The sequence below is a fragment of the Rhinopithecus roxellana genome, chromosome 3 (genome assembly GCF_007565055.1).
Source record: "Rhinopithecus roxellana isolate Shanxi Qingling chromosome 3, ASM756505v1, whole genome shotgun sequence".
NCBI classification, from domain to species: domain Eukaryota; kingdom Metazoa; phylum Chordata; class Mammalia; order Primates; family Cercopithecidae; genus Rhinopithecus; species Rhinopithecus roxellana.
The window spans coordinates 112,951,408-112,975,382 of record NC_044551.1 but is presented as its reverse complement, the minus strand read 5'-3'; the positions used below and the strand labels follow the sequence as shown (position 1 = coordinate 112,975,382).

The following is a 23,975-nucleotide window of genomic DNA, read 5'->3' as shown; positions in this document are numbered from 1 at the left end:
AGAGGTAAAAGACTTGATCGCTTACAACAAATGTTAAATGAAGGAGGGGTCTGTGTGTAAGGGGAAAAATGATGTGTGGAGTTTAGGAATCTAGTGGGGCCCCTATGAACAGGATTTAACCTGAGAAGGATGGGGTCTTTTGGACAGAGTGTGCCGAAGAGTACCTTACTTGTGGGAGGATGTGTTTCAGGTATACTGGCCTTTGTGCTTGGTGTATTAGTCAGTTCAGACTGCATTTAAAAGAACGCCACATACTGAGTTGCCTAAACAAAAGAAATTTTGTTTTCTCACATTCCTGGAGTCGAGAATTCCAAGATCAAGGTGCCAGCAGGGTTGGTTTCTAGTGAGTTCTCTCTTCCCATGTATAGCCAACTTCTTGCTGGGTCCTTATATGGCCTTTCTCCTGTGTGCAAGTGTGAAAAGAGATAGAGCAATCCCTGGCATTTCTTTTCTTCTTGTAAGGGCACTAGCCCCATAAGACCTTATCCTTATGACCTCATTTAATCTTAATTATCTCCTTAAAGGACCTATCTCCAAATACAGTCACACTAGGAGGTAGGGCTTCGACATTTACATTGAGGTGAAGGGGGGTACAATTTGATCCATAATATTAGGGAACTGAAAACCTCCTCCATCAAGCATTGCTTATCACACCGGTATGGATCCTTGTTAAGTAATGAACCTGAAGTGGTCACAGAATGGCAGGCCGCCTCCTCCACTTAATGTAGAAGCATCAGCTTGGTGTCCCTCTACAGACACACAAGGGTGTAGAGGCTGGCAAAGCTGTAAATGTCTCTAATAGAAAATATTGCAGCAAGATGCTGCTGAGAGTTCCCAGGTGGTCTAAAAGATAGAACTTGGGTCCCTAAGTACAAAATACCACCAGGAAGGACCTTACCACAGTGGGAGAGCCACACAGGAAACTCAGTGAGACTAACATTACTCATGTAGCTTTGTAGAAGTCAGGTTAGGGCTAGAGACACTCAAGTTGGGAGGTCTGTTGGTTCACTCCAACTGCATTATTGTAATTCGCATTTCCCTCTGCCTTTATGTTTTTATTTAAAAGTCAAATAATACTACATTCTTTCTTACTTAAAAGGATTCAAGCATGATAAGTAGATAAAGCATGAGTCACCCTCCATCCCATGCCCATCCCACTTTCCTATCCAAAGGTTGCCATTATCAGTAGTGGGTAGACTTCCTCAGAGCCATCTTTCTATTCATGCATTTAAATATACATGTATAGATATATAGTTGGGGAGGATGTTTGCATAAATGAGTACACACTGCCTGTTTTATCTGCAATTTGTTTGTTCTTCTACTAGTAATATGTCTTCAAGATTTTTCCCTACCAGAACACCTACATCTGTCTCATGCCTTTTAATGGTTGCACAGTGCTCCATAGTATGACAGTACCACAGTTTATTTAGTAGTTCTCTGTGGATAGAAAATTGTTTCCAGCTTTTATATTACATAAGATGCCGCAGTGATTATGTGTATATGTGTTTTTGTTTAAATGTTCTCCTTCCTGATTTTATTATCTTTAAAGCTGAGATGACAGTTCCCATTTCTTAGCAAAACGACAAGAAAAAATTAGAAATCTCTGGTATTCTATTTGTTTTCTGTGTAACTGTGGATCAGTAATGTGAACTAAAGAACCTGAATTTCCTAATGCAGAGAATGAGAATACCTGACCTACCTATTTATATGTGCCCAGTACTGTGTCTCCCAAAACCATTGTGAATTTGAATGTTAATAATTAATAATGACTGCTGGTAGTTATGGAGGGCTTTCTGTGTGCCAGTACAGGTTTTGAGCCTTAAAATATTTTTCTCATGTAATCCAATTTAATTGTATAGGCTGATACTGTTCTTATCCCCCTTTAAATGAAAAGTTAAAGCAAAATAATATGATGACTAGTCCATTGTGACACAATGGTGAGTAAAACAGAAGTCACATCCAGGTCTGTCTGATTCCAAACCCTGTATTCTTAAACTTGGCAAAAATTCATCACAATGTAGTAAATGAACACCTGTTTAAAAGAACAGTTATGATGTTGATAGAGAAAAGATGATTCATTTTTCTAAAAAATATTCTTCTGAATCAATCAATACAAGGGTCCAATTTCTACCAAGGATTTGAAAATGAACTGGGGGAAAATGGAAAGGCAATACACTATCGTAAACAGTAATGTGGAATGCACGTCAGAAGACCTGGGTAGGATTCCAGTCCTGCTACCATAATTTGTCACTTCTACTCTCTGGGCTTCAGTTTCCTAATCTACTATAATGAGGTTGAAGATGGGGGAGGGAAGGCATGCTCTCTACAGTAGGCTTTTCTGACTCATAAGTTTCTATGAGGCATCATTTCTGTATTTGTGATCATCTAGGTCTCTTTGGTATGTTCTATGTTCAACTCAGGGGTGAGACTGGGAAAACACAGCCATAGGCTTTAAATGACCCCAGAAATTCCAGGTCTGGCTGTACTTCCTGGGTCAAATCATCCTTCTGGCAAGAAGGCTCTGGTGCAGCCAAGAGGCAGAGCCAGAAAGAGAAACTTCTCTTTGCCAAAAGCTGCTGCAGATGGAGGAGCCAGTCTGTCTGGGCAGCCATGACTTTGAGAGGAGCCATTTGGCAAAGTTGTTGGCAGGAGTTGCCTTGCAGCATGAATGCTGGAGACAGTCCTGGGCTGGAGTGAATCAGGGATGCAGCAAAGGTGGCTGGTGGAACAAATAACCATCTGGTGAGCAGGGTGCTGCTCATCTTGCCACACTGATGGGGAAGAACAAGTGCCAATCAATGAGGTTAAGCTCTCAATGACATGATCTGACAGGCACAATAGAATTTCTCTCCTGCTATTTTATACTCCATGGAGCGGGTTATAAACTCCAAGGGAACGTAATTTTTTCAGAAACCAGGAAGGCCCCAATTTCTTCCACTATTATAAAATGGGAAAGAAAATTTAACAATTCAAACAAAAATTATTTATTGCCAAGTGCTATGTAGGATGTGCTGGGGCATATGGTGAATTATGACTATTGTCTTGTTCTCAAACATCTTTCCATCTATTTGGGCAGGTGACACTCAGTCCTTCTCAAAACATAATTAACCACAGAAGCCAGGGTGCGTGAAACTGTGTCCTGTTTATCTCTCTATTATTATGTGGTAGCTGAGGTGGTGGAATCAGAGCCCACCTGGCTCTAGACACACCTCTGGCTATGCTAGTTCTGTGGCCTTGGGCAGGTCACTTCATTTTGCTGAGGGTTTTCTTGCCTACAAAAATATGGCAGGGGATGAGGCAACATGTTATTATTTATATGTGATAAATAAATAAATACAAAAGAATCCCTCTCTACTCCATGCATTTGGGACCAATAGTTGACAGTGAACTTGAAAAGTTAAGGCAAGGAGTTACAAAAAATAATATGCCATTTAAATTTATTAATTTCAATGAAAGGCCAGATGAAGAATCAAGGCCTTACCTTTGAGTATGGATTTGGTGATTGGGGGTTGTAATATTTTTCTTGCATGAACCGTACCCCAAATGACAAAGACCATGTCCAATTTTGATTTCCTTAAGGTTGAACAAGACCATAGATATCACAGAAGCAATCTTACTACAGAATCCTTCTAGATTCTTCTAATTGTTTCCCGATTTTTATATCTCCTACTTTTAATTTGATGATTCTTTGTCAAGTCTTTTGAAATTCTTCAACTGATTTTTCATATGAAACAACATCCTTTTTTTTACACTATTCTTCTCATCACCTTCCGTGATATTTAATTAAATAACAAGTATAACTGGTATCAGGAGACTTGGAAACAAACACAAATGACTCTTAGTAAATATGCAACTCAACCTGAAGGAGCAGAAGTGTGCCTATGTACCAGAGATTAGCCTATTGAATGAGCTTGGAGTACTTATAAAGGATGTTGTAGGCCTGTGTTACAGAAAGAATGGAAGGTACTTTTTCTTCTTGGAGTGTCAGCTACTTGGAGGTCTGTTAAAAGGACTTCTGCTGTAATTATGATGATGAGGAAGAGCCACTATATACTGAGTGCTTGCAGTGTAGCAGGAATTGGGTTAAGTATTCTGGATGTACTCTATGTTATATACTACGTATTATGTATCTATGGTATACTACATATGTATATATTATATAGATGCCTGTGTGTGCATATATATGTGTGTGTGTATATGTATGTATCTGTGTGTGTGTGTGTGTATATAATTTAATCTTCACAACAACCATCAAAAGTATGTATAATTAGAGCTGAATTGGGTGAGACTTTAGATCTTATTCACCATTGTTTATCCATCTCCTAGTATAGTGTCTGGTGAAAAAGCACTCATTACACACTTATGGAGTGAAAGAGAAAATAGATTTCTAATTTACTGATGATAAAACTGAGGCTTAGAGAATTTGTGTCATTTTTCCCAGTATCAATCAGCAGATCCAGGACTTGAATGCAGGTATGTCTGACATAAAAATATATGTTCTTAAGAGCAAACTGAGGTACAATACAATAATTTTTCTGTACAAAGTTCTTGGACATATACTTTGGATCTCATATTGCCTATGAATATCCTAATAGAATGAAACTTTGGTATTATCTCCATTTTGTAAAAATGTGTCAATATTCTAGAACAGCGATCAGTAAACTTTTCCTGTAGAGGGTCAGATAATAAATATTTTAGGCTTTGCTAAGCATACAGCCTTTGTCCCAGCTACTCAATTCTTCCATTGTAGTATGTGGGCATGATTGTATTCTAGTGAAACTCTATTTACAAAATCAAGGAGTAGCCTGTAGACCATCATTTGCTGACCCCCACTCTAGAAAAGTACTGGGAACCTAGTAGAGGTCCAAACAGTGTTAATCTTCCAAGTGAGTGGCTGCAGTAAGTGCTAGAGGGAAGCTCACCTCACCAGTAGTGGTTAAGTGGGAAGGTAGGGCCTTGGTGGGATGCTGGCAGGTAGAGAGGGGTGGCAATGGCTTTCCTCATTGGAGGCAGAGTCTTGTGTGATGCTAGGAGGCAAAAGTATGCAAGGAAGATGGCATGTTGTTTTAACAAGTGAGCTGGAGATTAGAGATGTAACAGAATGTTTGACAGCTCATTAGAGTCCTCAAACATAGCCATATCCCTTCTAATCAGTGTCTGTCCAATAGTTCACTCAGCAGTTATTTTAAAAATATTAATTATATATTAGGCACTATGCTAAAAATCCTAGGTATAAAATTTTAAAAAATTAAATGTAGACCCTGCTCTCACAGACCTTGCATTCTATTGGGAATAGATACATTAAAAAAACACATGTAAATATGAATATGAAACCTGTTAAAGGAGAAGGAAGAGATCCTCTAAGAGAATAAAGTACATGTTCATTGATGAAAATTTTGACTGTACAGAAAAGTCTAAAAGAGAAAATCAAATTTCCTTCTAGCTATGCCAGAGACAATCATTATAAACGTTTTTGATGTGCTATATTTCCTTCCAGGCTCACTCAATGTGTGTGTGTGTGTGTGTATGTGTGTGTGTGTATGTGTGTGTGAGAGATGAATGGAGAATGCTAGAATTATATGCAAAACAGCATCCTATATAGGGTTTATTTGTTTGCTTTTGCCCCAAATGCAAACTGTTAGCATTTTCTATAATATTCTATAGTTGAACCACAATTTTGCCAGTCACCTAATAATGAAAGTTTAGATTATTTTCAATATTTGCTATAATAATTCTGAAATATGTAAATAATATATCTGGTTATGTTATAGAGTCAAAACCATGTCTTTGGTTATGTTTTAGAACAAATTTCTAAAAGTAGCTTACTGGGTTAAATGGTATAAACAATTATGTTTCTAGATGATAGGAATAAATTATCTTCTAAAATGGCTATCCCAAGGAATACCTTTGTAATTACTATAGGCGTTTTCTACTTTTGTTCTATGCATATTTTGCTTCCACCTCACATTGTCACAAATTTTCAAGGTGCTTAAGTTTATCCTAGGGAAGTTACGTGGGGTGAAGATCAGAAAAAAATTCATAAAGATACAGCCATTGAATTTTAATTTGATCCCATTGCCCTTCTACCCCCCAAAGCTCCAGGTACTTGGACCCTTTCTGAGAGGAGTGGCAGGCTCAGTTCTCAGCCTCTGCCATTAAGCACATGGGTGAGTAGTTTGTTCCCTGGGATTCAGTTGCCCACCTATGTTAAATAAAATTACTTTCATGGTTCCAGGGCATCATTTGTAGATGAGTATATGGAACCTGGTGACCCAGAAATGTTAATTTTCTTCAAACTGGTGAGTAGGTAACTTCAAAGAATGATTGCCCCAGTATGACAACCAGGATGGTTGTTTAATGAGCTAGTCTCTCATGGGGTGCAAATTTGACATTTCTGAAAACTGTGCTAACTTTTTTTTTTTTTGGTTAATACTATGTGTGGTTGAATGCAATTTGAACCCAGGCAAATCTGAGAAAAATTAGACTTTAACTATCATTGACTTGAGACTTCCAGACATCTCTAGTCTTCTCCCAAAACTGGCACTATCATTTAATCTAAATGAAAAGTGCAGATCTTATAAGTTACCACTGTAGTTAACATTCTATAGTTGAACCATAATTTTACCAGCCACCTAATGATGGAAGTTTAGATTATTTCCAATATTGCTGTAATAATTGTGAAATAGATAAATAATAGCATGACTCTAAGTCATGTCTTTGGTTATTTTTTAGAACAAGTTTCTAAAGGCAGGATTACTGGATTAAATGGTATGAACGATTATGTTTCTAGATGATAGGAATAAATATGCCCTTCTGAAATCTCTGTCCCAAGGAATAGCTTTGTAATTGCTATGATCCTTTTCCACTTTTGTTCTATCCATATTTTCAGTGAGTGACTTTTAGTCAAAGTATATTGGCTGTCTGCATTTCAGCAGTCTTTGGGGATTACAGTTGGGAGTCAGTTTGAAATCTCAATTCATTTGGCCTGAGTATTTATTTAGAACATTGTTCCTCTCTGAAGTGTCTTGGGGTATTGAAAAAAAAATTAAGCTCTTTGAGGCATTCTTTAATTTAAAAAAGTTTATACAATATTTTAAAAATTACACACAGGGTAAGCACATAAAATTTAAAGGATGGACGGATGGATGGATGATTGGGCAGTTTAATGGATAAATATTTGTGGTGGTTAGTAGGTGACCCAGTTGCCTTCTCAGAGGACTAAAAGTGTTAAAGCATCTTCTAGAAACTCCAAGTTTCAGTGGAGATTTGGGGGTGCAATATTAAAATCTACTTTTCATCCTCTTCCTCTTCTGTCTTGGAGCCAAGTGTAGGTGGGATTAATTAGAGTAGCACAGATCCGTAGGGACATGATTCCTGGAATTCATTAATGGTGCTAGTTTAAAAGGAGAAGATATGACAAGCAGAGAAGAGCTTCCCTAGAACCCTGAACTATCAGAAGAGATTAGGACAGTTTAGTGCTTCCAGCTGACATCTCCTGCAATGACTAATTTCTAATCCCTTTTCCCATTCTGTAGGATTAGCCTGGGTGAAACTGACATACTATGTTTTAGAAGTCAGGGCCCTCTGGTCACTTAATACGATACAGAGGGAAATTTTGGGTGCAGTTCCATTTGTGAACAAGATATATTTTTCTATAGGTTCTCTGACCCCTCGTGGGGTCAGAGATCAAAAACTTGCTAAGCACCCACCAGGACCTGAAAATCTCTGTGCACTGTGGAAAAAAGGAAAAAAAAAAAAAAGCAAAAGCAGTCTGATTATCGTATTGTACTTCAGCTGCCAACATGCTTACTCAGTCCTTAAGCTTCCTCAGCACAATTGGAGATGGAAATTTTCTGATCAGAATTTTTCCTATAAGTCTTAGAAACTTGGATTTGAGCCCACTGTGCAAGCCAGGTTTTTTTTTTTTTTTTTAATTTTCTTTTTATTTTTCCAATTACTTGACAAGCAGGTCGCTTTTGAGTCACTCACATGAATGGCCTTGATGTAGACGTTGGCAAATGCTGAAAAGGCAAAAAAAAAAAAAAAAAAATTTCCTTTCTTTGACCCTTTAAGATTAGTCTGTTCACAGTTTTCTCCTGTGCTTATAAACCTTCATGTTTCCTGCCTGTCCTCCTCGCATCTTCTAAATCTCTCCTAACTGATCTTCAAAGCATTGAGATTGGCTTGTGCTGGGCCCTGACTACTCCAGGTCATTCCTGCTTCCCTGCCTCTCTGTGTGCTGTTTCCCCTTCCCTGGTACCTACAAGGCCTGCCTCCAGTCCACATTTTCCTGTGAAGTTTTTCCTGAATTCCTCAAGTTCTTTGATCACCACAGCGATCCTATGAGCATATAGATATTTTCCCCATTTCACGAATGTGGCAACTGAGGTCCAAGTTCAGATACCTAGACCTAAAGACATAGATCCTGCACATCATCTCCCCAACAAGACATACACTCCAGGAAGACAGTGACCACATCTTTCCCTCTAGTTTACCGTACAAAGGACAGTGCGGTTCTTGGCACACAAGTGCTTAGTAAATGGTTTTTGAATTTGATTTCAATTTGAAAGTAGATTAATAGCATTAGGACAGCAGCCAGTTACATATTCTTTTCTTGGGAGTTTAGACTTGCAGGTCTCTCCGAACCAGGTAAAGCCAGGTCCTCCTACCCCAGCTAAAGTTTAAAGATGCAGGGGAGGGCCGGGCGCGGTGGCTCAAGCCTGTAATCCCAGCACTTTGGGAGGCCGACACGGGCGGATCACGAGGTCAGGAGATCGAGACCATCCTGGCCAACACGGTGAAACCCCGTCTCTACTAAAAAATACGAAAAACTAGCCGGGCGAGGTGGCGGGCGCCTGTAGTCCCAGCTACTCAGGAGGCTGAGGCAGGAGAATGGCGTAAACCCGGGAGGCGGAGCTTGCAGTGAGCTGAGATCGGCCACTGCACTCCAGGCCGGGCGACAGAGTGAGACTCTGTCTCAAAAAAAAAAAAAAAAAAAAAAAAAAAAAGATGCCGGAGAGATGTCAAAAGATGTGATCTTGGATTTCTGCAATCACTTAGAAACTGTACTGGCTAATTAAGATCATAATTGATGATTTGTTCTTTCATTCACTTATGTATGTGTGTGTCCTTTCATTATTTAACCATTCAGCAGGTATTTACTGAGCAAATGAATCTTCATTCATATTACATGCTAATATCAATAAGAAAAATTGTGTGAAAGTTTATTAATATTGGCTATGAGGGGGATGAAAGCAGCAAACCAAAAAAAAAGAAGAAACGCCGTATTTTGAAGAAAGTCAAAGGTAGCTTCATCCATGATAAAAATGGTGTGTAAAGTATGATTTCTGTTATATAAAATTTTATTTGCATAGATAAAGAATTACATGGAAAAATGGCTACAAAAATGTATTGATAGCTCAGGCTGATGAAATTTTAAGTAACTTCTACTGTTTTTATATTTTCTATAATGTATGACAGTTTTAAATAAATATATACATTGTTTATGTAATAAAAACAATAAGGCTGCCATTGTGGTGAGAAGCAATTCATGGAGTGTCTACTATGTGACTAGTCTCTGGGATTCAATGTAGTGAATATTCACCTGAATTCTTCCTTTTACTTTGAAGACACATTAATAATTCCTCAAATAAAAATCAGTTTGACGGCCAGGTGCAGTGGCTCACACCTGTAATCCCAGCACTTTGGGAGGCCGAGGTGGGTGAATCACGAGGTCAGGAGATGGGGACTATCCTGGCTAACACGGTGAAACCCCTTCTCTACTAAAAATATAAAAAATTAGCCAGGCGTGGTGGCGGGCGCCTGTAGTCCCAGCTACTTGGGAGGCTGAGGCAGGAGAATGGCGTGAACCCGGGAGGTGGAGGCAGCAGTGAGCCGAGATCGAGCCACTGCACTCCAGCCTGGGCGACAGAGCGAGACTCTGTCTCAAAAAAAAAAAAAAAAAAAAAAAAATCGGTTTGAATGCTGGAAGAGGAGTGATAAGTGAACACTGACTGTCAGATTCTATAGTAAGAATCCTTTTTAAGGTCTCTCACCTGGAGATCTGGGTGAAAGGGCTTTGGCAATGAGCCTGACCCTTAGGTTTATAGCCCCTTTGGTCCTTACGTCTTGGCTGGAACAAGAAAGGTAAGACGATATCTCTTACTTCAGTCAATCATTTTATAAGGAGGACTAAGCGATGGTCTGGATGAGTCAGTGAAAATCAATTGCAATGATGGAAAACCCATCTAAGAAAAAATGTCCTAGAGCCAGTGGGTCAGAGCCAGCCCCTCTGCACACGAAAGATTTCAGTCTGTGTTTATTGACACAGAGGGTGGTTTTAATTACCCTGAAGGAATTTCTGGCATGTTTTGCCAAAGCCAGTTTTAAAATGTTTAATCAGTGGATTAGTGACTATCAGACCTACTGGAGAGGTCTGCGCATGGGGCAGCTGGGCAAGTGTAGTGTATTGCAATGAGGCTGTTAGTGACAGAGTATGGGAACATTTTGCCAGAGAAACATGGGAGAATACTACCATCCACTCATGAGACGGTCTTGGCTTTAGAAAGTGTGGTGTGTTTTCTGTGTCAAAGGCTTGGTTTCCTTCCTTGGTTTCATGATCTAAGCAACCTCATGACCTCTGTTTTTGGTATACTGAAAAGGGAACGTGGGTAAGATGGTTTAGAGCCAGAGTTTGAGTGATTAATCAATCAGTTCAAGCCACAACTAGCAACTTGAAAGAGTGAATATGTTTTTCTAAATTTGATAGGCCCAGGGAGAATGTATACTTAAAATAGGATGACTGCTTTTGTTTTACCTGTTTGTGTGGACCTATAAAACATTTCAAGATGAGAGCTATAAAAGGAAAAGCAGAATGGTGGTGTCACACCACAAAGCAATTTTAATCTGCCAGATACCTTGAGAGGAAACCATAGTCCAAGATAAAGGTAAAATCACTAGAAAAAAAAAGTTGTTTTCCTGATTGTTGTGTCTTTGCTCTTATATCTTTTGGTTGAATCTCTCCAGTAAGATGTAAAAATACTTAATAGTGCTAAATGCCATATTTTCTTCATCTCTCCAAGGTAAACTTCAGATAGAATTTCTCTTTTTTCCTTACACAAAACTGTCTTTCATACTACCTCCTTTCCCTGATGTTTTAATCTACAGATAGGCCACGTTCTACTCTCTAATGTAGATAAGCAAGAGACTTGGCACCTTGAAATTTGAATAGAAACCCAAAGGCATCTTTGGTACATTGAGCCCATGTTGTTGAGCTGCTATTTATATCCTGTTCATTTACATGGTGGTTTGGTGATATTCCTTGTTGCTTTCACAGAAAGGTTTCTCAGGCTATTTCATACCAACATGAACTTATCTGAGGGGTTTGCCAAGTTTACTGGCTCTTGACTCCTTCTTTTTATAAAACTTTTATTTTAGGTTTAGAAGTACATGTGCAGGATTGTTAGATAAGTTGCATGTCACAGGGGTTTGCAACATGCAGATTATTTGGTTACCCAGGTAATATTTTACTCTCTCTTAACCATCAAAACAACTGATCAAATAGTTCAGTTGTCTTTGGCACTGCTGATAGTTTTCAACTCTAAAGAATTCCCCCTTCCTCTGGCTTTTAAATTAGTTCATCAGTAAACCAACTTCACCAAACAGGTTGATACATTAGCAGCTAAATATTAGGCAAGGAAGGAGTTATATAAAGTAGTAATGCCATCTTGTACTTGTGGAGGGGTTTGTGTTTCTGCAAAGTATTTTCACAGCTCTTGTTTACTCTGCACAGCAAACATAAAGAGTAAATTTCCTTTCTTCTCATTTTCTCAGTGAGAAAACTGAGATCCAGTGGAGTTAATCAACTTGCCTATGATCACATGCCTAGTTTATGGTGGAGAAAAGACTGAGGTTTAGAGACTGATTCATAAAACCTAGCTCTTTCTGGGATATCAGAATATGAGATAAATCAATAAACTCCTAACTAGATGAAATCTTACAGTCTTGGAAAAAAGTGCATCTGCTTGCTGACTCTCTGTAAGGCATTGACCACTAACATTTTTAGCACAAATTTCTTTGGGTGGAACAGCTTGGTGTGCCTTACACCTTTGATTTTGGGGCTTAGGCAGGGTTGTGTCTCATTCCTAAAGTCACTCATTGTTACTCTTGCCAAGTGGAAGAGTCTCTGGAACCACATTACTGGACAGTGGTGCAAGCCTTAAAGCGCTAGGGTTTGGTGATAATAAAGACATAGAAAAGCCAATGGATTTAGTTCTATGTCATGGCTGTATATTGCACCCAAATATCTAACTCACAGATATCTACCATTTGGAATCAGCAAGAAAATAGGTAAGAAAAACAATGGATTGATCATCACCAACACGATTCTGATCCCCAGAAACTAACATAAGGACAGAAAAGCAACATTTACTGAGTATTATGTGTATTTTTTGCCTCATTTCCATTTTATTATGTAAGCAGTGAAATCTTTGATAAAAAGATGGGCTCATTACTTAAATCCTCTTACTGCAGTTAACCCTATGTAAAGTTAAGACAATAGTAGTAACTACCTTCCATGGTTGTTGTGAGGATTAAGTGAGATAATACTTGTATATGGCTAGTTCAGTCCCTGACACAGATTAAGCATTCAATGAGTAGTTGGTTGTTTTTAGTAGTTTTAGATGACTTAAGTGGTCATAAGCATTATTTGCAATGGACCATATGCACTTTTATGCTCCCAACCCTAGAGTTTAGAATAATGTGAAAAAAAGTAGTCAAGAAAACAGACTCTGGAGATGACTCGGTTTGTATCCTGGCCCCATCACTTACTAGTTCTAGGGCAAGTTTTTTAACCTCTCTAAGCTCAGGTGCCTCATCTGTGAATTGAAGATAACAGCACTTAACCTCATAAGGCTATTGTAAGTATTAAAAGTAACAGTGCCTGTAATGTGCTCAGGACAGTCCCAGGAACATAGTAGGTAGTAATTGCTAAATAATATTAGGCTGTATTTTCATTAATATTAGTACACTTATGTATATGCCTTAAGATATTACTGTTGGAAGACAGTTGTTTTGATAACAAAACAGAGGACATATAAGTTAATACACTAACCTTAATCTTTGATCCAGTATCAGTACTGGCTGGTGGTGATTTGATCTCCTTTAAATAACAAACATAATCTGTTAGGTTGGATTCTTGTGTCAATCTAAACAAACTGCTGCCTTTTTCTGAATATGAAATGAAGCATTGAGGAAAATAAAATTCATTATCTGCTCCATGCACCATCAGGATATTTAAGGATAATAACTTTAAGATACTAAAAAATTAACAATAATGGATTAATTATGATCCTTTTTTTCTATATTAGTGGTATGTTGAAGCTTTCCATTAAGGCCTTTTTTTTTTTAATCTTACATGTTTATTTTGAATATTTCTTCTTATATTACCTTGTTCATAGCTTCTCATAGGGTATAACCTCTTAACTTCTGAACTCTTGCAGAGAAAGGGGGCCATTTCTAATGAGTGAGGTGACTTGCTCCTGCTCCTGAATAGTTCCTATTGCATAAAAGTTGTTCTGCACCAGAGCATTCTCTCTTTCACCCACTGCTCCTAGCCCTGCACCCTAAAACCTTACCCAAAACGCTGAGTATCCTGTCCACAGGACCCCGCTTTGGCTATATGAAGCCAGCCCTCCTAACCACTACAGCCTCTTCAAAACTCCCTAGATGCCATACAGCAGCTGTTTTCAAACTTTAACGTGCATTAGAACCACCTGACGTGTTTGTTAAAGACACACTTCCAGGCTCCACCCCGTCAAGCTTAGAATAGGTCTGTAGGCCTGTGAGTTTGATTTTTTTCAGTTTCCCAGGTAATCCTACTGTTGCTGATGATGATCACGAGCAACACTTTGAGACCCATGGCTCTAGGTCTGTCTTCTCAAGTGAGAAGACAGTTCATTTCAGGTCGATGGGGCTGAGGCAAGGGAGCTTTTACAGTGTTGATTGTGTTACCTTGTTAGCCTGGATTTTGACAGGCCAGGAGCAAACTCTCCCAAAGAGATGGTAGGGGGTATGTGGAGAGTGTGTAAATGCACCTGTATGTTACCAAAAGTTGAAGCATCGCTACCTCCTGGAGTCTGGATCTGAACCCCATGTTTGTCATAGGAGCCAAGGGAGAACCCAAGACAGAGAATAGTGGCACAATAATGAAGCATGAATTATCCAGATGAAAACACCTATGGAAATAAAGGTATTCGTATTATTATTTATACCTACTCTTCTTGATAAAGTAGCAGTATAGAAGTGTTAAATAGTTCCAATCGCTTAAAAGTTGTTCCATGGGACACAAATAAGTTAATTTACATTTTTAAAATAGTTATTGTACATAGGAAGCATAATTTGATTTATTGTTTTAAGAACAAGAGCATATTTTGACCAAATGTACATGGGGATGATACATTATAACTGGTTATAAAATTACCAGGAGAGAGAGTGTTGGCTAAACAAGAATAGAGCCTGCTTTATTGATGTTAGGTTTGTCGAATAAACTAGAGAACAAGGTAAATATATTAACTGCTCAAACAAAGAAAAAGAGCTTTTGGGGTCAAGAGGCAAAGAAAGACAATATGGGCATCTTACTTTGAATATAACGAAAAATAAAAGTATCACTGAACGGGTAATTTCCAATGAGAAAATAGATCTAGAAATCACTGTGTAGGAAAAACAACTTCTCACCTGTATCAAATATTCTAAAGTCCTTTCATTATTAACTCCTAAGTAGTTACACTTGATTTGGACGAAGTAGCACGGAGGCTTCTGCTAGGCTTTTTTATTCATTTCTCGATACAGTGTGTGGTGAGGCTTTAGCTTTACAGCCTCCACATTTGGCTATATTTTGTGGTAATGGAAAATAAAATTTAATACAAAAGAACTGTATTTTGATTTAAGAAAAAGAATCATCAGAGATTCTCTTTAGAGGTGGAGTTTGTAACAGAGTTTGTATGAACCCTGAGACAGATCAAAGAGTATAACATTTAGAAGAGAAGAGCTCCCTTTAATAAAAGGAACGAAGGGGGAAAAAGGCTCTAGATAAATATTTTATCAGAGCTAATGAAATTTAAAAGGTGGTCACAGATCAAAAAGGGAAGAAAACAAAAAGCAGGTATGTGTGTATGTGTATGTATATTGTGTATGTGTATGCATATATGTTTGTGAATATTCTCCATCAGACTACGGATAAAGATGTGTGAGGCATTTGTGTCCTAAGGGAACTATGCAATGTTAGCATTATACATTTGTACAGACTCCATGCAGGTGATATTTCTTAATGTGTTTTTATATAAAATAATAAAAGAGCAGGGTTTGTTTTTAAATAATGTTGGTGATGTGAGGTAGAGTTCAGCTCTTCCCTTGCTATTGAAAAATTACCTTTTGCTGTCTGGTTCAGTTGAATAAAAGGCTTATATCTGTTGTAATTTCAATGTATGATTTTTTTTTCATTCCTACCAACTAAGTAACACTTTCAGTGCATTTTAATATAATATTGATTGGGTGGGGGTTTGAGTTTTATTTGGTTTGCCCTTGATGATGTTGCTTTAATGAGATGAAACTGAATAGCTTTGTGTAGATTTCCCTGGAGCTTCCAACTTTTATGCCCCTTATTCTTCCTCCAAGATGGAGGGAGAAAAAAGTAGTTTGTTATTTGGTCAAATTTTATGACTTGTGTTATATCAGACTCAAAATTTCTAAAAACATAAAAACTGTGAGAGACAGTTCAGATTCCGAATTTTAAGAGTTTATGGTGAAGAATAGCCAGGATAAATATCTGCTTTTCACTGTGCCTCATCAAGTCCAAATGTTTCTGAAAAATCCCTTCAAAGTACAAAGATAGTGCCCTTCTCCAAATTTTGAGGGTTGGTGACTATATAAACATATGCACAGCTTAGTGATAAGTGTGAGGTACAAGGTGAGTGTGTGTGTATACACACATGTCTGTGTTTTAATAGAACGTTAAGAGTCACTTCAAGGTGTCATTTTCACAAGTTTAGTTACTTTCTTCAGAAATTGAATCTATTAGAATCTGAGATAGCCTTGATGAAAAGAGGTTGGTCAATATGTACAAATACACGGTTGGATAAAAGGTATAAATTCTAATGTTTGATAGAGTACATGACTGCAGTTAGCAACAATGTATTGCATATTTCAAAGAAGCTAGAAGAGAGAATTTGAAATGTTTCCAACACATAGAAATAATAAATTCTCAAGGTGATCGATAACCCAAATACTATAACTTGATCATTATACATTCTATGCATGTAATAAAATATCACGTGTACCCCATAAATATGTAACATATTATGTATTTTAAAAATTGCCTTGAATTTTGACATGAGATAGTGATTATTTAAGAGCAGTATAAGACATGAAGCCGTGTAGGGCTCTCTCTGATTTTCTAAAATCCGTTCCAGTGCAAAATAATAATTTAATGTGTGTCAGCAGATTGGTAATAAAGAGTCTGGCATCTGTCCTTTTACTTATTAAGTATTTATTGTGCACTTACTATGTGTCTGATGCTGAACTCGGCACTGGGGATGCAAAGGTTTAGTATATAGACCTGGTCTCTACTGTTAAAGAACTTGTGGTTTAGTAGGGGACACATGCAGGACAACAGGCAATTGTAATGCAGAATGAGAGGTTCTCTGATGAAGGAAGCACAAGGGACTGTGAAATGACATAAGAAGGGCTCATGAGGAAGCAGATGGCTAAACTGAGACCTGAAGGCTGAGGAGGAGGGAAGAAGAATGAAAAGTATTCCAAGCAGGGAGAATGGTAGTCAAGACGATGGTTAGTCCCACCTCAGTTGTTTAGTAATTGGGTGACTTTAGGGAAAAGTCTGTCTTATTTTATTTTCTTTATCATTCTGTGGGAGATGGAGATGGTGGCCACAGTGGATACTGCTGCTGGTGGAAAAAAAATGATAGCAGTTAATATTTATTGAGCACTAATTATGTGCCATGTAGTGTACTAAGCCCTTTCCATGCATTAGTTACCTAATTAGGGTTTTGAAATCACCTTTTGAGGTAGGCACCATTATTATCTGTTTCACAGATAAGCAAAGAGAGGCTCAGAAAGGTTAAGAAACTTGCTCAAAGTCACCTTATTAGCAGTAGAAAAGCCAGGATTTGAAAACAGACAAGTTTAACTTAGAACCTGTGTTTTGCACTATTATTATACTATTCATAATCTAACTTTCATAAGCTGATAAAAGATGAGCAGAATAATGGATTGAAAGGACTTTTTAAACTACATGGAACTCTATACTATCATTACGCATTTTAAACTGGGGCATGAATCACGTGGTTGGTAGCTAGTCCAGAATAAAAAGTAAAAATGATTGCAGCAATATGTGGGCTGCCATTTCTTGATTTGTTAGCAATGCCTCTAATTCTATGGCCTCAACACAATAGTAGTCAAAAGTGGCAATTCCTAGGGGACATTTTTTGAAGCAACAAAACATTAGATAAGATGGACCATGGGTTTGCTCCTAAATGGCAACTGCTATGTTAGAAAGTTCTCAAACATTCCTGAGATCTTTAATCTCTGTTAATCACTCCATGCCCCTCTGTGACTGCTCAGCAATAAAAAATGAAATGGAGGCTTGGCAATTATCTAATTCCTTTGAAGACTCTTGCCTCTTAATGTGGATAATCCAAAGCTCCAATTGCACTTTAAAAAATTCTAGATTACCAGGTTCATTCAGGTATACATACCCTCTACTCTGCCTCCACTTTTTTGCCAAATAGACCTTTTTCCTGTCACTTCTATGTTTCTGATAATTCCCAGTGTGCTCCCTGCATTTATCTGGACTCTAATCAGCCATTGTATTGTGAACTTAGGACCGTCTGTACAGTTGTCCCGTAAGCAGGTCCATGTTGCTGGCCAACACATTAGCAGTTTGGGAATTGTTGAGAATGTTTGGAGAGAGGTGGTCACACAATCTTTTGGCACAAAGAACATGTCTCCACTACAAAGGCAAAGACTGGTTCTACAGTAGGTGGAACCACAATGAATCAAAACAATGAATTCTTCTGCATCATAGTTCAAGTCCAGAGGCTAATTGTTAATTTCAGTTCTGCTCATGGCCTGATAACAGGGCTTTCCTTTCGGAAACTTGACTGAGCTAGTGTGAAAGGCAAGACTGTTATTCAGATATACTAGTGAAATGCAAACAGTTTCACATATTAATGGTCACTAATGACCTGTAGTCAGGCTATGATTTGTTAGGTTAAAAACAAAGGCACAATTAGTTTATTTGTTCAGGAGTGTAAACAGAGGGCTTTGTCAATCTGCAGATTGTTCTTCTCCATTGGAGACAGTAGGCTGGAGCATTCCTCTTGAGCTGTGGCATTTGAGGACTGCATTTTCTTATCTTGAGATTCTCCCAGCTTCCTGTCCCTTCATAAGCCTGCAGCCTTAATCAAAAGGGAATGGAGAGGATGCTGTTATTGGTCCCCTTTCTCTGTGGCTTTGCTTTTTGAAAAGTGAACCACTTTAATTTTAATTTTTTTCTTTCAGTTCCACTCTGGTCTCATGCTTCAAATAGCTAATTTTCTGAAGCATCGCCATTTCTTCAGCAAACATTTAACACATAATTGAGATCAAATTATGCTCCAAACACTATCCTAGACCTCAAGATTTTTAATGATTATCCAGAGAGTACTGACCCCATCTGCAAAATTTACAACTTCTCCATAGGTGTTGTAAGATTTCCTGTACCACTAACTACTACTTGTAAGCTTATCACTAAAAAAAAATGAAGAATCTCTTGAAATGAAACAGCTGCTCTGTTGAGCTATGCATCTTAGAGAGCAAGGCACTTTGATCTTTTGGGGTGCATCAAAGCTGACAATAGAGATTTTGAGGGATTATGGTGACTCCTTAGAAAAAGTATACCTTGTGTTTTGCCTACACTTATTTAATTTGAGAAAGTGAGTATATTTCAATTCTTAAAGGAAACCGTGGCATTAAAACAGAAAATTATTTAATCCTTCATCAAATAAAAAGAAAAGACTCTGATCCACCTAGTACCACGAAGCAATAATGATGCAGGTTATCCCAGTGAGGCATTTGGATCACTTAAAATCATGATGAAGCAATGATTATGCCTATTATCTATTTTAATAAATGTAAATTGCTGTGGAGAAACAAACCATTTTATGCCACTTGAATCCTTTTCAAGGAAGCCTGAATCCTTTTTGCATGGCTTAGATGTATTACTGTCATTTTCCCTTCACTAGGTTGAATAAAAGCACTTAAATCAGAACTTTGTTAGTGCACCCTCTTGTACTGTTTGCCCTAATAAATTGTTGTGATTTTAGTCTTTGAAATCCATATTTTGTAACATTTGCAAATTTATCTGTAGTCCCTTCCAGAATTGAGATTATGGGGTAAATTCAATAGTAAGTCAACATGTACATTATATGTGCCAAGCACTAGGGATACAGCAGTGGAACATGGAACTCACGTGGAACATGATCTCTTTCCTTGTTAGCACTAATAGCAATCAGCAGTCATTTTATTTACTCATTTGTGTGTTGGTTATCCTCTCTTCTTGAAGGGGAGCACCTGTCTCTTGACTAGTATGTATCCCAGGTTCTAACACAGTGCTTGGAATCTAGTAAATATGCTCAGTATATACTTGTTGAATGTTGAATGAAATCCAGGCCCAATGGTGGGAGCTTGAAAGCCAGTAGTAGCATTTGGGATATTGTGAAATAAAGCAAAATTACTTGATAAACAGATCTCTGAGGGACAGAATTAGGAGATGATCGGCGCCATTGTGAACCTTTATTGCATGAGATTGTTTCTTCATGTCCTCTTATGTCCACTTCTAGGTAATACTGAGTAATATTTTGATATGATAAAAAGGACCTCCTGTTTGTTTGGAAACTACCAAAGCCTGGCAGTGATATTTATTATACTCATCCTTGGGGTGACCAATCAAATTTATTATGTGAAATGACATATTCTTCTGAATCCAAAGAGGACTTTAATATTCTGGAAAGTCTTTACAGTGGTATGGATAGATTGCGTGGTCATGTTTCAGTCATTTACCTGATAGATGTTTATTGGGCACTCATTGTGTGCCAGGTATGGGGTTAGGTACCAGGAATATGGAGTGACAAGGCCCTCTGGGAAAATGTATTAATAAAGAATAATAAAGATAAATGTACAATTGCATCTGTGACAAGCACTCTTAAGGAAGAGTTAGTGGTACTCTGAGAATGTGTAGTAAGAGGATTATTGGACCCAGACAGAGAAGGCTTCCCTGGTGAAAGAATAATTGCTAAATCCTGAAGTCATAATAGAAGTTAGCTATGTTGACGAGGGGATGGGAAGATGACCCAGGCAGGGAGAACTACATGTACAAGGGCTTTATGATAGTAGCAGTAGAGACTGTGTGTGTTCAAAAAGGTGAAAGGTGGCCAGTGTGGCTTAAGTTCCCACAGGGTGGACATTAGGCAGAAGTCACATCTTGCAGAGTCTTGCAAAAATATATGAGCCGTTTTTGCTTTTTATCTTAAGAGTAACAGGAAACCATTAAAATGTTTAAATGTGGGGAAGATTGGGGAAAGTGACCAAGTCTGCTTTTCAAAAATACTATTCTGGCTGCAGTGCAAAGAAGAGATTGGAAAGGGTCTAGAATAGATTTAAAGAGACACGTGACTTATTCACATGACACTGACACAAAATGTACATAATATATGCCCATGTGAAGCAGTCCCTGCATAAAGCATGTATCCTGGAAAAAGATTCAAGATGAGCTCCTCCGTGGTATAATACAGACCTCTTCAAATTCCTCTATGTCATGCACACACCTTACCCAGACATAAATTAGCATCATTAATGCAGAGTGTCACGTTAGAGCCCAGTTATACTTCCAGCTGATGCATCACTTTAGCACCTTTCTCTTTGTACTTTACCCTCCACTTTCAAAGGCTGTTCTCAGGTCTTATTTTCCTTCCTAGAAGTGTGAGATTGGTTTTTCTGCTGTGCTATTGGAGTGATCCTCCACTGAGAGTCTAATCTGCCATGGCTTTGTGCCTGTTTGTCAGGAACTTCGAGGATGTATTAAGACATTATACAGGGTAGAAGCTCTATTTTGACAATGATTATGCCTATTATCTATTTTAATAAATGTAAATTGCTGTGGAGAAACAAACCATTTTATGCCACTTGAATCCTTTTCAAGGAAGCCTGAATCCTTTTTTGCATGACTTAGATGTATTACTGTCATTTTCCCTTCACTGGATTGAATAAAAGCACTTAAATCAGACCTTTGTTAGTGCACCCTCTTGTACTGTTTGCCCTAATAAATTGTTGTGATTTTAGTCTTTGAAATCCATATTTTGTAACATTTGCAAATTTATCCGTAGTCCCTTCCAGAATTGAGATTATGGAGTAAATTCAACAGTAAGTCAACATGTACATTATATGTGCCAAGCACTATACTTGGGATACAGCAGTGACTAAAGCACTAATTCTGCCTTTAAGAAGCTTACAGTTGTTTCTCACTAGTGGAGTGGGAATTTACAGATAAGCAAGAGGAGGATGTTAGAATGCTACATGTGGTAATGAATTAAAGTTAGAGACATCAACAAGAACCCCTGCTTAACTTTATATATACACAAGTGACTACATATAGAAATATTTATGTAGACATACATAGGGTTGTATGCACACATATATTTCTTTCTGTGTCAGCTGAGAGGGCCTAAAAGAAATGGCATCCCAGTAGCAACTAGCACCCAGATCTTGATTTCTAAAACCATTATTTAATAAAAGGAAACAGGAATTCTTGGAGAAATGTCTGATGCTACTACTAGCAAAGGAAGTATATGAGTCTGGAGCCTCTTATGGAACCAGAACATAAAGAAGCACTGAAAAAAAAAAAAAAGGAAAAAAGCCTGCATTGATGGAGCTATGTCAAAAGGACACAGAAATCAACTGGAAGAGCCCCTAATGGCCGAAGTGGAACAATCTGAGCAATAAAATATAGCATTGAATTCTATCCCAAAGTATAAAATCAATATCCATGAATTCATACTGGTATAAGTAAATGATTGAATAAATAGGAGAGAAGAAGAAAATCTCCCATGCAGAACTCCAAATAAATTGTTCCGATAACATACCCTTGAGGAAGACAGCAAGTTGGCATAGCTGCCTATGCCTTAAGGGTGGGGCTGTACATCATGACTTCTTTCTAAGAGTACAGAGTACAGTTTGGAGGAGAGGGGAGTAACTTTACAATGGAGAAACCTGACAAACATTTCTTCAACCAGGTGACCAAGGCCAACATGAACATAATGCATGTTGATAGTAGGTACCCTTGATTGATGTGATAGGATGGAAATGGCACTTTATCTCTGTGGTCTTCAATCATGAGAAAAATGTCAAACAAATTCCACTGGAGGAGTATCCTACAGTATACCTCACTGCTATTCCTCAAAACTGTCAAGATCATCAAAGGTAAGGTAAGTCTGAGAAATTGCCACAGCCTCAAGGAGCCTGAGGAGCCATGACAACTAAGTGTAATGTACCCTCCTGGGTAGGATCCTAGAGTAGAAAAAGGACATTAGAAAACTAAGCAAATCTGAATGAACTATGGACTTTGGTTAATGATAACATATCAGTATTGCTTCATTAATTATACAAATGTACCACACTAACATAAGATATTCACAATAGGAGAAACTCTGCAAGAGGTATAGAAGAGCTCTCTGTACTATCTGTTGCATTTTTCTGTCAATCTAAATCTATTTTAAAAAATAAAATCTATTAAGATTAAAAAAAAAAAAAAACAAACCCTAAAGAATAAGAAAATACAGTCTAGTGGGGGGAGCCAGTAAGTTGGTAGACAATTGTAACACGGGTAAAATGACAGGAGTATGGACAGCTATTGGGAAAAACATGATGTGGCATCTAACTTGTCTTTTAAATCCTGATTTGACAACTTTGGGAAAATTCCTTAAACTTGCCGAGCTTTCATTTCCTCATCTCTAAAATGGTGATAACACCTGCACAAGTCAACATAGGCTGCCAAGCCAAGCCACAGGAGCTCGTATCCCCTGCTATGGGGCTGGGTGATTTACTAAATCCATCTGGGCTTTAGTTCCCCATCAGTGAATGGGATAATAAGAGAATAATATCATAGGAAAATAATAAGTACCTACCTTAAGGAGTTTTCTTGAAGCCTGAGAAAATATATTTAAAGTGCTTGGAACAAGTCTTGGCACACAGTACTTAAATGCTGCTGCTGCTGTCTGCTCACAAGTTTGTGGTGAGGATTCAGTGGGAGAATTGTGGAGAGTATTTAGTGCATGACTAGGTTTGGGCATGTGGCTTGTGTTCTACATCCACCACCTACAGAGCACAAGCCCCGTGGTAGGTTCCTGGAGGCCAGGAGATGCTTTCCCTTGCAAGGCAGACACCTATGTACCAGACACTCTTGCTACTTCTAACCTTAAGCAGAGAATAGAGTGGAAGTTGACCAGATAAAAGGAGAGTAATGGATGGGTTCTGTAAAAGGAAAAAAATCCAAAAACCAAAAGAAGCATGGCACCTTTACAGAACAGCAGAGTTCAGAATGACTGGAGTGAGGAGTCTGAGAGGAGGAGGAAGTAGGCAAGAGGAGGAGATAAGTCTGTATTATGTCAGGCATTAAAGACTGAATTGAAGATTTGAACTTTATCCTGGGGTTAGTGGACAACTACAGGCAGGTCAAGCAAGAAGGCAACATGTAAGACTTTTACACTGTCTATTGTTGGAAAACAATGGGATAGAGGTGGAAGACCAGTTAGGAAGCTACTTCAGTTGTACAGATCAGTTGAGAGATTACGGTGGCCTAAATGATGGTTAATAGATGGAAGTAGAATTAAAGGATTTGAACAGTAGAGTAAATAATGATTCTAAAATTG

General features: G+C 38.1%; 1 protein-coding gene across 3 annotated transcripts in view; it reads left to right on the top strand.

Moving 5' to 3' along the window:
- The window catches only part of PPP2R2B (protein phosphatase 2 regulatory subunit Bbeta), a 295,801-nt gene that overhangs the window by 8,153 nt on the left and 263,673 nt on the right, over positions 1-23,975 (top strand). The window contains exon 3 of one of the 3 annotated variants that reach the window (XM_030927531.1): positions 14,164-14,248. The exons of the other annotated variants lie outside the window; for them this stretch is intronic. Within the exon in view, the coding sequence (XP_030783391.1) occupies positions 14,212-14,248 (37 nt within the window). The 5' untranslated portion in view covers positions 14,164-14,211. The remainder of the gene's footprint in view (positions 1-14,163; positions 14,249-23,975) is intronic. 3 annotated transcript variants of the gene reach the window in all.